This window comes from Trichechus manatus, unplaced genomic scaffold (genome assembly GCF_000243295.1).
Source record: "Trichechus manatus latirostris isolate Lorelei unplaced genomic scaffold, TriManLat1.0 scaffold00006, whole genome shotgun sequence".
Classification (NCBI taxonomy): domain Eukaryota; kingdom Metazoa; phylum Chordata; class Mammalia; order Sirenia; family Trichechidae; genus Trichechus; species Trichechus manatus.
This window is the reverse complement of record NW_004443942.1, coordinates 1,078,901-1,089,692: the sequence shown is the minus strand read 5'-3', so window position 1 is coordinate 1,089,692 and position 10,792 is coordinate 1,078,901. Positions and strand designations below refer to the sequence as shown.

At 38.5% G+C, this 10,792-nt stretch overlaps 1 protein-coding gene across 2 annotated transcripts in view; it reads left to right on the top strand.

Moving 5' to 3' along the window:
* The window catches only part of TMEM9B (TMEM9 domain family member B), a 28,703-nt gene extending 17,911 nt beyond the window's left edge, over positions 1–10,792 (top strand). For both annotated transcript variants that reach the window (XM_023737068.1, XM_004369630.2), the window contains 3 exons: positions 1,658–1,766; positions 3,603–3,737; positions 10,461–10,792. In XM_023737068.1, the coding sequence (XP_023592836.1) occupies positions 1,683–1,766; positions 3,603–3,737; positions 10,461–10,616 (375 nt within the window). In that variant the 5' untranslated portion in view covers positions 1,658–1,682 and the 3' untranslated portion in view covers positions 10,617–10,792. The remainder of the gene's footprint in view (positions 1–1,657; positions 1,767–3,602; positions 3,738–10,460) is intronic.

Here is a 10,792-nt window from a genome sequence, read left to right as displayed (position 1 = left end):
GCTACTCACCAAAGTAGAATGTAGAACATTTTCTTTATAAACTATGTTATGCCAATTGAGCTAGATGTTCCCCGAGACCATGGTCCCCACAGCCCTCAGCCCAGCAATTCGGTTCCTCAGGGAGTTTGGATGTGTCTATGGAGCTTCCAGGACCTTGCCTTGTATACAAATTGTGCTGGCTTCCCCAGTATTGTGTACTGTCTTACCCTTCACTAAAGTTACCACTTATCTATTGTCTTTTTAGTGTTTTTCCATCCCCACCCCTCCACTCCCTCGTAACCATCAAAGATTGTTTCTTTTTATGTGTAAACTTTTTCATGAGTTTTTACAGTAGTAGTCTCATACAATATTTGTCCTTTTGTGATTGACTTATTTCACTCAGCATAATGCCCTCCAGATTCATCGATGTTATGAGACGCTTCGCAGATTCATTGTTGTTCTTTATTGTTGCATAATACTCCTTTGTGTGTATGTACCGTAGTTTGTTTATGCATTCATCTGTTGATGGACATCTAGGTTGTTTCCATTTTTTTGCTATTGTGAACAATGCTGTAATGAATATAGGTGTGCATATGTCTATTTGTGTGACAACTCTTATTTCTCTAGGATATATTCCTAGGAGTGGGATTGCTGAATCATATGGTATTTCTATTTCTAGCTTTCTGAGGAAGCGCCATATCATTTTGCATTCCCACGAGCAGTGCATAAGAGTTCCAGTCTCCCCACAACCTCTCCAACATTTGTTATTTTCTGTTTTTTTGATTCGTGCCAGTAATGCCAGGGTGAGATGGTATCTCATTGTGGTTTTGATTTGCATTTCTCTAATGGCCAGTGATCATGAGCGTTTAGGAAAATATATTTTTGATAGCACTGTTTTTTTATAAGCTAGTACTAAAAAAAAAAAAAAAAAACCAAACCCGTTGCCCTTGAGTCGATTCTGACTCATAGAGACCCTAATAAGTAGCCTGAAAAATGGGGGTATAGAGGAATAAACAAAAAATGTCTAACAACAACAAAAAAAAGTCTTTTATTACTTTTTATATACTTCTCCACAGTAATCCTTTTTCATTTTAAAATATTTTTGTTGTCTTAATGCTACTTCTCCATACTTTTTCGGTAGGCTTTTGCTCCTTAAGAAGAGTAATTGTTTCTTACTGTGGCTTTGAGAATTCAGTTTTTAGAGTTTCAGAATTACCGTACTGTAAATTTGATAATCAGACTGTCACACTGTGGCAGTTAAGAATGTTTGTTAATTCACAAAAGAGAATAATCTTATGTTTGAGCAGTGCCCCGAGTCACTTTAAAACATTTAAAGCAGTTTTGCTTGGTAACTGACAAGTCTAAACATGACTTGACTGATCTAAATAGTTTTCTATCCCTTTTGTGGTTTTTCAGGTGGATTTAACTGTTAACAGTAGCACCTTTGGAAATGAGCAACTATTATGTATGTATTTTTATGGTTTCCTAGACTGTTAAATCTTACCAAATTATTAATATTAGGAGAGGGAATGAGTTTACTTTGCCTTACTGATTATTTGTTCCTTATATTCTCTCATTGGGTAAGTCCTACGATTATTCTGAATTTCAGGGATGTTTTGATCAATGCAAGTAGAAAATCCACCCAGGCTTAAGCAATATTTTACCTTTGTTTTTTCAGCGATTGCCTTCACGTTGTAGAGCCCATGCCTGTGCTGGGGCCTGATGTAGAAGCGTACTGTCTTCGCTGTGAATGCAAATATGAGGAAAGAAGCTCTGTTACCATCAAGGTAAAAAAAAAAAAAAAAAAAAAACAATCCATCTTTTCTGCTTCTGGAGTAGTTCCTGGTGGTCTTGAAACAAGACAGGAAATCAGGGGCATCTTAATTCTATTTTAATTACCTAAATTACTGCCCATCCCTGCTAGCTCCCTCTGCTGCTCCAGAAAGAGCAGTGGGCCTGCTCTCTGTCTGCCTCATTGAGATGCTTTGTGGATTGATTAGGATATATGAGATAGGTATGTGAAATGGCACAAAATGCCCTGTGTGTAATTGCCTGTCCCAGAAGGATATCCTAGCTTCTCTGTGGGCCGTGTACGTCAAAGGCTAGTGAGAGAGCAGCATGGTTAAGCCTTCCTCTCCCTGCCCTCTAAAACCTTCCAAAAATGTATATATATAAACGTATATAAAATTAGAGACTCTTCTATTCTAGAAACATCACTTCTGGATTTTAAGATTTTCTCGTAGGAGATAGAATGTGGATAACTCTCATCACCATTTGGGCCTGTCATGGCTGATGGTTCTTCTCACAAATCGTTTTTATATGTCACTGCCCATTCCTTTCCCAAAAAAGGCTTCATGAGGAATCATGGGTGGTCAGTTGTAACAGTCACAGAGATTTCAGTTGTGATTGATCCTGTGGGAGAGCTCTGCTCCAGCAGGGTGCTGCACTGCAGAGAAATCCTCACTATACTTTTTTCTAAACCACTTTTTTTTGATGTATAATTTATATGCCCTAAAATTCACTCATTGTAATTATACAATTCTGTGAATTACAGTAATTTTATAGAGTTTTGCAACCATTACTATGGTCCAGTTTTAGAACAATCTCATCACCCCAAAAAATCTGTCATGTTCCTATACAATTAATCCCCATTCCCACTCCCAGCCCCAGACAATCAGTATTCTGTCTTCTGTCTCTGCAGATCTGGACATTTCATATAAATGGAATCACACAGTATGTGGTCTTTTGTGATTGACTTCTTTTACTTAGCATCGTGTTTTTGAGGTTTATACTTGTAGCATGTATCAGTACTTAATTGCTTTTAATTACTGAATACTATTCCATTATATGAATGTACCGCTTTGTTTATTCATTCATCAGATAATAGATATTTGGATTATTTCCAGTTTTTTACTATTATGAATAATGCTGTTATATGTCTTTTTGTGGACATATGTTTTCCTTTCTCTTGGATAGTTTTCTTACAGTGGTAAGTTTATGTTTAACTTTTTAAGAGACTGTCAGATTGTCCCAAGTGATCGTACTATTTTATATTCTCATCAGCAACATATGAGAGTTCCGGTTTATCGACACACATCCTCCCAACACTTGGTATTGTCTATTTCACTACAGCCATTCTAATGGGTGTGTCACGCTGTACTGTTTGACAGCACACAAATTAAGATCTCAAGAAAATTGCTAGTCTAAAAAGTCTTTTTGTATATTTAAATTGATCTAAAAGAGTTTTCTGTTGAAATTCACTTGATTTACATTTTCTGTTAGGGTTCCTTTAAATTGTTTTGACAACAGTGCTGCTGAATCTAGGACACAATATTCAGCTGAAGAAAGAAAACTGCTGTACTAGCAGTGGTGACAAGTGATTAGCAGTAGGTGAAGATGGGAGTTTTGAAGACTCGCAAAAAGATCCCAAAGACAAAGTGGTTTTGTTCCTCTTATTCCTTAAGTAATACTTTGGTGAAGAGTTTGTTTCTTGTGTTGGCATCTGGTTTATGTGTAAATCCTATAGGTTTAGCAGATAGATCAGTCTTCACTGTGGCTGTACTATTATCATGCAAAATTCTGATTTCTTAGAGCAGAGATATAACATTTTCAATTTCCTTCAGGTTACCATAATAATTTACCTCTCCATTTTGGGCCTGCTACTTCTGTACATGGTATATCTTACTCTGGTTGAACCCATACTGAAGAGACGCCTCTTTGGACACTCACAGTTGATACAGAGTGACGATGATATCGGGGTAAGTTCTCAGCCTGCCCGAGCTGCTCATGGCCAGTCTCTTGTCATCATCTGATGTAAAGTGCAAGTGAAAAATAGTCACATATAGATGTTCACATGGTGGAGCAGATTCTCAACTAGAGAAGCTTTAAAGAGTACTAATTTTAATAAAAATCTCTTTCTGAGGAAATCCCTCTGTCCCCAAAACCATAGATGTAGTGATTTAAACTCATGATCCTTGTTGGTACAAGACCTTGCCCTTCAGTACCAAGGGCACATTTGTCATTACATTTCTCAGTTTACATTGAGGAGGGCATCTGAGACTGTCATTTCCCCCCCAGGCTCCTGACTAAAGTACCTTTCCTGTCAGCATCACCGTATGTTTTAGAAGGCAAAGAGGCTTTAGTAAAGGGAACCATGACGGCCATGACATTTTTCTCTTAATGAAGTACACCTTAAAAACCTGCTAATGTTTTATATTTCCTTTTTCCCTGCTGCTTAAAAACAATGGTCTTTAACCCTAGAGAAAAAGAAAACCATCACTGCAGATTCTCTTCCTGTCTTTAAAATACATTTATATTTTGTACATATAGTTGGTATGATCAGTGTATAAATTGTGTCATAGTCTTCTTTTTGCTTTAACATTATTTCATATAAAAATGACGAGAAATTCACAGGTCCACAAACTTGTTGTTATTCAATATAGCTTAGAGAATTTTATACATATACATATATACATACATACATATGTACATATATATATGTATATGTATTTTTTATCATTCTCCTGTTTGGGCTTGTTCCGAAATTTTCCACTATTTCACTATTATATATGCTATAATTATCTTTTTACAGATTACTTTTTCTCTTGTATTATTCTGTTGAACTATGTTCCTTAAAGTAGATTTAAGGAACTCGGTAGCGTTTCAAGAGTCAATTCCAAAGCCAAAGCCAGAGTGAGCCTTTGCCAACCATAGTCAAAAGTCCTTTACTCAGGAATGGCTTGTGGCAAAGATGGGAAAGGAAATCCTGACTAGATGGCTTTAGTTGCAACTACAGACAGAGCCTGCTCTTTGATCAACACATTGTTGTATTGTGAATATCAGTTATGAATAGTCAACTTATTTGGGCAAGGTTTCATGTTGGGTTGTTTTTTTTTTTGCCAAGAACTTTCATAGAAGAACCTTTGTTTGCCTCTTTTCCCCTTGCTTCTTTTATTAATTTATCCAGTACATAATAAGTAACTTTTCTGTATCAAGTACTGTGCTGGGAACTAGTTAGAAAGAGATAAATAAAATAGAAACAGACGTGTAAAAGAAATGACTAACAATAGTGTGTTTCCCCCTTTTGCTTTTATTGTATAAGAAATGCATTTATTGTAGAAGAATTAGGAAATATAAAACAAAAAAAGAATCAACTTAAACCCTACCACCCAGAAGAAAACTTTTTTTTTTTAATTGTGCTTTAAGTGAAAGTTTACAATTCAAGTCAGTTTCTCACACAAAAATGTATACACACATTGCTATGTGACTGTAGTTGCTCTCTCTATACTGTGACAGCACACTCCTCCTTTTTCGACTATGGATCTCCCGTGTTCATTCAACCAGTTCCTGACCCTCTCTGCCTTCTCATCTCACCTCCGGACAGGAGCTGCCCATTTAGACTCATGTATCTACTCGAGCTAAGAAGCACACTCCTCACGAGTATTACTTTATGTCCCATAATCCAGTCTAATCTTTGTCTGAAGAGTTGGCCTCGGGAATGGTTTCAGCTCTGGGCCAACAGAGAGTCCGGGGGCCATGTCTTCCGGGATCCCTCCAGTCTCAGTCAAACCATTAAGTCTGGTCTTTTGACTAGAATTTGAATTCTGCATCCTACTTTTCTTCTGCTCCTCAGGGACTCTCTGTTGTGTCAGGGCAGTCATTGGTGGTAGCAGGGCACATCTAGTTCTTTTGATCTCAGGCTGACGAGGTCTCTGGTTTATGCGGCCCTTTCTGTCTCTTGGGCTACTGTTTTCCTTTTGTCTTTGGTGTTCATCATTCTCCTTTACTCCAGATGAGTTGGGACCAATTGATGCATCTTAGATGGCCGCTTGCTAACTTTTAAGACCCCAGACACCACTCACCAAAGTGGGATGCAGAACATTTTCTTAATAAACTTTGTTATGCCAATTGACCTAGATGTCCCTGGAAAGCATGGTCCCCAGACCCCCAGCCCTGCTACTCTGTCCCTTGAAGTGTTTGGTTGTATTCAGGAAACTTCTTAGCTTTGGGTTTAGTCCAGTTATGCTGACTTCCTCTGTAGTGTGTGTTGCCCTTCTCTTCACTTAAGATAATTTTTTTTTTAATTGTACTTTAGATGAAACAGTTTCTCATTAAACAGTTAGTACACATATTGTTTTATGACATTGGTTAACAACCTCACAACACGTTAACATTCTCCCTTCTCGACCTTGGGTTCCCTATTACCAGCTTTCCTGTCCCCTCCTGCCTTCTAGTCCTTGTACCTGGGCTGTTGTGCCCTATTAGTCTCATTTTGTTTTATGGGTCTGTCTAATCTTTGGCTAAAGGGTGAACCTCGGGAGTGACTTCATTACTGAGCTGAAAGGGTATCTGGGGGCCATACTCTCGGGGTTTCTCTAGTCTCTGTCAGGCCAGTAAGTCTAGTCTTTTTTTGTGAGTTAGAATTTTGTTCTACATTTCTCTCCAGCTCTGTCCAGGACCCTCTGTTGTGATCCCCAGAGCAGTCAGTGGTGGTAGCCGGGCACCATCTAGGTGTGTTGGACTCAGAGTGGTGGAGGCCGTGGTAGTTGTGGTCCATTAGTCCTGTGGACTAATCTTTGCCTTATATCTTGTTTTCTTCATTCTCCCTTGCTCCTGGAGGGGTAGACCAGTGGAGTATCACATAAGATAATTCTTGTCTATTATTTAGTTAGTGAATATCCCTCTCCCTCCCTCCCTCCCCACCCTCATAACCATGAAGAAAACATCTTGAGATTTATTTTTGCAGTCTTATATCTATAATACATATACACATTATACCTATAGTATATATGACTGTAGTACACTGTGTCACGGTAGCACAGTGGAAGGCAAGATTAGTTAACTGACTAGGGCCGGAGTCAGGGAAGATTTCCTAAAGCAGATGACTTTTGAGCCAGGTATTGCAAGAGTTTGCTAAGTAGCTAAGAAGATAGGAGTGGGCAGTGCATTCTAAAATAGGAGAGTAGGGAGAGGTGAGACTGAAGAGGTGATTGCAGTAATGGACTTTGGGGATCTGAGCGGGACAGAGATGGAAGCAAAGCTGGGAGGGAACCGGCAGGCTGGGGAAAAGGTCAAGACGAGACCTGATGTGGTCAGAAACCAGGCATAGTGGGGGAAGTAGGGTGAATGAGCTAGGAGGACAGGAGGTTGTGCACCAGAAGCATTAGAGTCTCAAATACTGTTCCCATGTTACCTTCATTCACATATGACAGGGTTTCTCAGCCTCCACACCATTGACACTTTGGGCTGGACAGTTCTTTGTTGTGGGAGGCTATCTTGGGCATTGTAGGATGTTTAGTAGCATCCCTGGCCTCTACCCACCAGATGCCAGTAGCATCACCCCCCTCACACACACACCCGCATCACGACAATCAAAAATGTCCACAGACATTGCCAAATGACTAACAGTAGTGTATCAAATGTCCACTGAGAGACAATATCACCCCCAGCTGAGAACTACTGTCATATAAAAATGTTGTATATCAAAGGCCACATAAATCATTTTCATTATAGGCACATAGGTAGAAAGTTTGACTTAAAATGGATCCTTTACAGCATTAAATACCTGGAGCCTGCTTTCAGGAATAACCAAAAAACAAAAAATATTACTGTCAAGTCGATTCTGACTCATAGCAACCATATAGGACAGAGTAGAACTGCCCTATAGGGTTTCCAAGGGGCGCCTGGTAGATTCAAACTGCTGACCTTTTGGTTAGCATCAGTAGCTCTTAACCACCATGCCACCAGGGTTTCCACTTTCAGGAATAGAAACATTAATGTAAGACACACAGAACATAAAAGAAAGAGATGCACAAATGTATAGACGAAAACATGTCGGGCACGCACTTGATGGGATCATGCACTCAGTAACCATTTTGCCCATAAGTGATTGATTCTACGTGTGCATTGACCATTTGAGACTGGTGTCTCTGAGGGGCCTGGCTGACTCTCACATAGCTCTTAAACTGATTCTGGGCAAAGAGAAGTTTTTCGACTAGACCTGTGAATTTATGGTAACAACTGTAACAAAAAGAAGTTAAATATAAATTTCTACAATTGTTGCTTACTCAAGATGTGAGTTCTTCACTATTTAGGTACTTTTAAAAATGCTTTTGTTAAATTCTCACATTCCAATTTTTCATTTTTCCCATTTTTGTTCAGTACAGGGAATTTTAAACCAAGTAAGAGTTAGTACAGATAGTTGAACTCACTGCAAGTAGTCACAATATTTACTGTATCATGTATCCATGACACATCATCACTGTTATCTCAGCATTACATTAAAACATGTTTTGTATTTATTGTAATTTTATCAGGGGTAAAAAGAACAAACATATAAAAAGGGTAAATCTCTATTTGCATTCTCCCAGCATTCATGACCATGAACAGCTGGTTCAATCTTGTTCTGATAGGTGGAGAACAGACCAAAAGGATTAACTGGTTTGTTTAGTCCTTTAGATTTGTTCCTTAAGAAGCTTTTTCACACCCTACCTTGAAGAATAGGTAACAGGACTATGAACCTGAGAAGTGCTTTGCTGATAATCTTTCTTCCCAGTCTTGTTTATGTCGAAACAAACCAGTGATGATAATATTTTATATACAAGTTCACTGAAGCACCATATTCCCATAGTGTCATTTTAATCTACCTGAACAACATTGGTGTTTTGAGAAGATGTGACACCAAGTCAAGGTTAGGCAGGCTGAGTTTTGATGTTTGCTCTCATTTGTTAAATGACCTTGGGTTGGTTTATTTCCTTATGGGAAATCAAGTAATCCTACAACTTTAGCCTTCCTCTTTTCCTTACCTTCTTTCTTAGATCTTTGAAACATTTTGAACTTATGGAGTTGTTTTTATTATTTTTATTTGTAAAGTTAAAAATAAAAGCTAAATGAAGTTTGTACAAGCTGTTAATCTAAATAAAAAAGTTCAGAGAATTTTGGTAAAGAAGGCAGGGAAAGATTCTTTATAAAAAAAAACTCTTTGATGTCTTTGAAATGTAGACATTGTTTAAGTGTCTTGCTATAAAAACAAGACCAGGTATTGTAACACCCTATAGTCATATACACACACACACATAAATATATATATATATGTATACACACATATATATACATATGTATATATAGTTATGGGGTTATGTATAGTTTCCATATACATGCTAACTCCTGCCCTGGGTATATAATAGAGCTTTTTCAAACATGTAGAACAAAACAGTGTTGTTATTCTCTTAGAGGCAAAGTTTAGATTAAGGGGTAGGGTTTGTGACTTGGATCCTAGGTTGGAACATTTAGAAACCTTGCTAACACAGGGTCCTGGAAAAGAGATCAAGGAAAAAGGCAAACAAAAGCAATAAATTACTATTGAATGCTTTTTGTCATTTAGGCAGCTGTGTTTATATCTCATTCATAGATAGATTAGCACGGTGGTTTCCTGTGTAATGACTACAAACATCCAGCTGCATTAGTTTACTTTGACGAGAATAGGTTGGTTTTCTATTCAGATACCAGGGTAACCCTTGAACAGCATCTTTCCTACGGCAGCATCTAGCATGGAAGCCACTGGGTGTTTAGCAATGAAAGATTCAAGTCTGTTGAATAGAGATGCAGAAGTAATAATTCCTTACTGTCATTAGTAATAGAGGGTAATTGTAGCACTTGAGTTGTGTGTCATTTCATTACAGATTTGAGAATGGGGAGAATGAAAAGGCTTTTGGGAACCAGTCCATTTAGTGTATCTGTTGGGGGTGCAGGGAGAGATTAAAACCTACCAAAATAAAACCCTGTCAGCTCATCTTTCAGTGTGGATGTGGCCCCAGCTGGCAGGCAAACAATTCTAATAGGAAATTAAAAGGCAGGCTTTCTTCTGCCACAGATTAGCTATATATAGTAAAACCCTCAAAAGCTGGAACCTATATAAGGTGGAAACTTGTCAGAGAAGGAAAACGCAAATATTTTCCACTAAAACAAGTGATAAAAAAGTGGTAAGACTTACACCCTGTCAAAGACAGAAAATTTACGAGACCTAGAAAAACAAGGCAGTCCTGTCAAGTTCCAGCTCTCACAGGTTTCACTGTAGTATTGAATAAACCAAGGAAAAGCCCTACTTTCCATATCTGTAAAATGGAGATGTTAACATGAAAATAGATTTTTTCCTTTCCCCAGCTTATCAGGGAAGGCTTTTCTTTGACATGAATGACCACTGTCTTTATCTTGATCCCTGCTTCTTAAAGGAAATCTTTTTGGAAATGGTCATCCTGGTAGCATTTCCCAAATGCCCCTTCATCACTTATGCTTCCTGGACCACCTGTTTCCATAGTTGAGTTCCTCCTACTTCAGTTCATCCTACTTCTGGCAGTTAAGTGCCTAGGTATGCTTGGCCAGTGTTACTTGAAATGTTCAACTGCTTCTATCTCTGTGGCTGGTTTGTGTGTGTTTTACACTGGTCATACCATCCCTGATGTTCTCCATTCCCGGACTTTCAGGATCACCAGCCGTTTGCAAATGCCCATGATGTGCTAGCACGCTCCCGCAGTCGAGCCAATGTGCTCAACAAGGTAGAGTATGCCCAGCAGCGCTGGAAGCTTCAAGTTCAAGAGCAGCGAAAATCCGTCTTTGACCGCCATGTTGTCCTCAGCTAATTGGGTTTCAAATTCAAGGTGATTAGAAGGAAACAAGACAAAGGAAGAACTGGCTGAGTTTTCACCTCCCTGTTGGTTTCACCAAACTCTGGCTGAAGATTCAAAACTGGAAGCAAAAACGTGCTTAGTTTTTTTTTTTTTTCCCCTTTATGTATTAATAGAGACATTTTTGAAAG